At 38.8% G+C, this 4,202-nt stretch overlaps 2 protein-coding genes across 2 annotated transcripts in view; both read left to right on the forward strand.

Annotated features, from left to right (window-relative positions):
• Window positions 1–970, forward strand: part of heatr1 (HEAT repeat containing 1) — a 23,066-nt gene extending 22,096 nt beyond the window's left edge. Inside the window, exon 34 of the mRNA XM_087174747.1 lies at window positions 659–970. Coding sequence (XP_087030873.1) covers window positions 659–801 — 143 coding nt within the window. The 3' untranslated portion in view covers window positions 802–970. The remainder of the gene's footprint in view (window positions 1–658) is intronic.
• A 1,188-nt stretch (window positions 971–2,158) lies between these two features.
• Window positions 2,159–4,202, forward strand: part of arg1 (arginase 1) — a 6,795-nt gene continuing 4,751 nt past the window's right edge. Inside the window, exons 1-2 of the mRNA XM_023409016.2 lie at window positions 2,159–2,366; window positions 2,894–2,966. Coding sequence (XP_023264784.1) covers window positions 2,223–2,366; window positions 2,894–2,966 — 217 coding nt within the window. The 5' untranslated portion in view covers window positions 2,159–2,222. The remainder of the gene's footprint in view (window positions 2,367–2,893; window positions 2,967–4,202) is intronic.

Below are 4,202 nucleotides of genomic sequence, written 5' to 3' on the forward strand. Positions count from 1 at the left end.
CACACACACACACTCACACAACGGCTGAACATGAAGCATCAACACATAAGTGTCAAAAGCTGAATATGACTTGCGAGTGTTGATAGACTGGAAGTTTATTTTGAAAGATGAACTGTGTGTTTCCTGTGATGAACCGGCGACAGTCCTTCAGCAGAAGAAAAAACAGGCTTCACTTGTTTGTGTAGCAGCTGTAATTAAAAGATCAAAGGAAATAAATGGATGTTTTTTCAAAGTAAAGCTCAGATTTCTTGCGTTTCAGTGAAGTGTACGTGTAGATCAGCTGACCCAGGTTTCAGTGTTGCTGCTGTTTGTTGGCACATAACTGATTGTTTTCTACTTATACTTGGCTGTTTTTTCAATTTAAAATCTATGATGATGAAGATAGACAGAGAGAATAAAATACAGCGATGATGACCCTGCAGAAAGTAGAAAGCTCAGGCTTGTATTTCATCATGAGCAAACTGAGAGTGATCCTTTATAAATAAGAACAACAGGTGAGTTGTTCCTGTAATAAACATCCCAGGACTTAGTGAGGACAGGTGAGCTGTGACGGAGCTGCGTGTGCGCGTGTGTGTGTGTGTGTGTGTGTGTGTGTGTGTGTGTGTGTGTGTGTGTGTGTGCGTGTGCGTGTGTGTGTGTGTGGACACGTGTACCTGAGACTGTGAGGTCACACTGGTTCATGTGTGTGACGAGTGTGTGTTTGTGTTTTCAGATGAGTGTGAGGAGGTGGAGCAGCAGGTGCAGAAGGTCATTCAGGAGATGGAGAACATCCTGGGAGAGCCGCTGCAGAGCTACTTCTAACACACACACACTCATCACACACACACATGTAATACAAACACACACACACACCCACAACAAGAGTGTTTTAAACATCATGATGGTCGTTTCTCAGCCTGATGTCAGATTTGTACTTTCTTCTTTAATATGTTTAAGAAATAAATAAATGACTGTGTCGACTCGACCGCCATCTTTGTTTTGTTTTCTTTTTCTGCTTGTTTTGATTTTGTCAAGAAAGTAAATGATAGATTGGAGAAAATCAGTCTGATTGACATCTGGTCCTTTGTTTAGTGAAACACACGAGTTAATGTCAAACACTCTGAAACTACAGGTGGGAAAAATAGCAGAACCGAAGAGCAGGTTTGGCATTTTCTCACAATTTCTGACTGAAAAAGTGTTTAATAAGGCTTTTAATTTATTTGGAACTTCTGTAGGAGATGTTGAGTTAAACTCATGTTACGTTAATAGCAATACAAAAAAGAAAGTACGATAATTATCTCAATAATTCAGAGAAACAGCAGATTTTCTTTTTTACATTTATTTTTTTAAGAAAACTTCTAAAAACAAAAAAAACATTCTGAATTCTAAGGTTATTACCTCGTTAAGAAACTCGTTAAGATAATTAGCTGGAATTTTTTTTTTTTTAAGAACTTTTTAAAACTTCTGAAAAAGAAATTCTGTTTTTCTGAAGAATTGCATCTTCCTCACGTGAATGCATCACACTCCCATAAATCTGGGTGAAGTATTGAGCAAAAACAGTGTAAGAAAGTTTTCATGACCTGACCGACGTATTGATGAACTGAAGTGCAAATTAACATTGTACTGAATTTGATTAAAGTGGAGGAACAGTTGAGTTTGAGTCAAATGAAAACAGGGATGATTAATTAAATTATAACCAAACATAAAACAGGAAAAGCTGGAATAAAGGCCCGACGGAGAATTAACAAAGTAAAGACAATTTTAATTTAAACACCAGGATCTTGATGATTGATCTTTCTGTGGTTTTTATTCACAGTTTGCTGCTGTGCTAAAATTATTTATTAATGAATAAAATTGCATGACACTTGTGCTCCTCCATGTAATGATAAAACCTTAATGCACAGTGACACTGCAGACCCGTGTGATGTCGTCACACTTTAATTTTCATAAGCGGTTACGTCACAGTCGGGTTCTCACTTGCTGCTGCGCTAATCAATAAACCCGCGCGCTGTCTCACTGTTGAGACCTGCGCTTTAAATTAATTCAAAGACATTAAATCAACTCCTTAACGACGTCACTTCTCGTCACGGACCCTCCGCGTGTCCCGCGGTCTCCCGCTGCACCTCCAGGGGCGGCCCGTGACGTCACACTGTGGTTTTTAAGGAGGCCCGCTCCCTCGGTCTGCGAGTCGCTCGGTGAGAGCGAGAGAGTGTGTGCGTGTGTGTGTTTGTGTGTGTGTCAGCATGAGGAGCGCGAGGATTCTGCGGCAGCTTGCGGTGACTGTTTGTAAACGTCATCATCATCATCATCATCATCATCATCATCATCATCGTTATCATCATCAGCAGTCAGCCGGGATCATCGGAGCACCTTTCTCCAAGGGACAGGTGAATGCACGGTGTGTGTGTGTGTGTGTGTGTGTCACCACCTTTATGAGGACTCTGTGATATTACACCTGTGCTGTGAGGACATTTTGTCTTCAGGCTGGTTTTAGGTTTCAGGTCAGAAACGTGTCCGTGACAAAGATATAATGTGTGTGTGTTTCTGTCTTAGGCTACTTTAGGGGACAAATATCAGTTTTACTAACTGTAAACAAGTTAAATGGGGACGTCTTGTCCAACTGGGGACAAATTCTGGGTCTTCAATGAGGGATAAGATGATTTGGGGGTCAATGGTTACAGTTAGGACAAGTTTTGGTTACTGTGTGTGTCGGTTAGAAATGTGTCTGTGTGTCTGTTTGTGTTTCTGTCATGGACTACTTTAGGGGACAAATTTCAATTTTAGTGACTACAAAACATGATTTTGGTGTCAATGATTAGTTAGGACAAGTTGTGTTTACTGTGTGTGTGTGTGTGTGTGTGTGTGTGTGTGTGTGTGTGTGTGTGTGTGTGTGTGCACTCTCTTGCTGCTGCAGCCCAGAGGTGGCGTGGAGCGAGGACCAGACCTGATCAGAGCTGCAGGACTTCTGAACAAACTGCGAGAACAAGGTGGGAAAGTAACATGATACATTTACAGTTTTTCAGTACTGCACCACAAAATTAAAATATGCTAACACTTTACTTTGAAGGGGCTGTTTGTATGTTTCTCTGCTGCTGAATGTGGTTTCATGCTAGGAGTGTATGGTGGTGATTATCGCTTGATGACCTTTGGCCATTGTTGTCTTTACAGACAAGAGGTTATAATACGTTGCTACATCTTCAGGGCAGACTGGAGGCTGCAGTGACTGCAGTGAGATGGGTCAAGGCTAGCTGGTTAGCATGCTAACTTCAGTAGAACAAAATTTGTAATAGAAACAAGAGTAAATGTTTGTGTTTGTTTCCACCTCTGGGGACAGATGTTGGTGAGTATAGGAATAATGTTTGATGCTGAACTGGTCAGTAAACAGCTGCTAATGCTAACATTAGCTTTGTAGCAATAGCAAAACTTACATAGAACTCCTTTTAGTCTCCATGTGTATCATATTTTATCAAGTATTCAAACATGCAGTAATTAGCTACATGCTACTTTCTAGTTCACCTCAGAGGAAAATATTGAACTACATTTATCTGACAGATTTCATTATATTACAAATTAAGACTTTTACAAACAAAATATGTGAAAGTTTAATAAAATATGATGCTTTGTTTTAGATTTAATTGCAGGTAGAGCGAAAAAATTAATTGGCAACTGTTTTAAAAATCATTATAGTTATTTTTCATTAATAAACACTTTTATCTGGTTATAGCTACATTAAATTACATATATCCATAGTTATTGCATCTTTATATAAGTGATACATTTATAATCTACACAAAAACTCAATTTATCTGACACATTTAGTTCAAGTCACTCTAATTTTCTATATTAAACATGCTGATCTCATAAAATCAGAAGCATTGTTAGTGTTTCTGGTTCCTGTAGCTGGTCAGGTCAGAGTTTGAACTCATTAAAAAAGAATATTGATAATATGTACAAGTTAATAACTTACACATACAATGAGTTTTGTTACTGAATCTTATAGTTAATAATTTAAAGCTTGGCTTTAATTACCTTCCATAACATTTATCATTTAATCTGCATATTGATTATGATTGATTATCATCATTATCATTACAGTGTGATGTGCTGCAGTCAATCAGGGCTCACTGTGTATCTGGGACACAACATTAAATCTTATGAGACTTACAGCTCTGAGCAGGATCAGACCTGTGTGTGTGTGTGTGTGTGTGTGTGTGTGTGTGTGT

This window comes from Seriola lalandi, unplaced genomic scaffold, assembly GCF_002814215.2.
Source record: "Seriola lalandi dorsalis isolate HSWRI2012SDOR001 ecotype SW California unplaced genomic scaffold, Sedor1 jcf7180002054379, whole genome shotgun sequence".
Taxonomy (NCBI): Eukaryota; Metazoa; Chordata; class Actinopteri; order Carangiformes; family Carangidae; genus Seriola; species Seriola lalandi.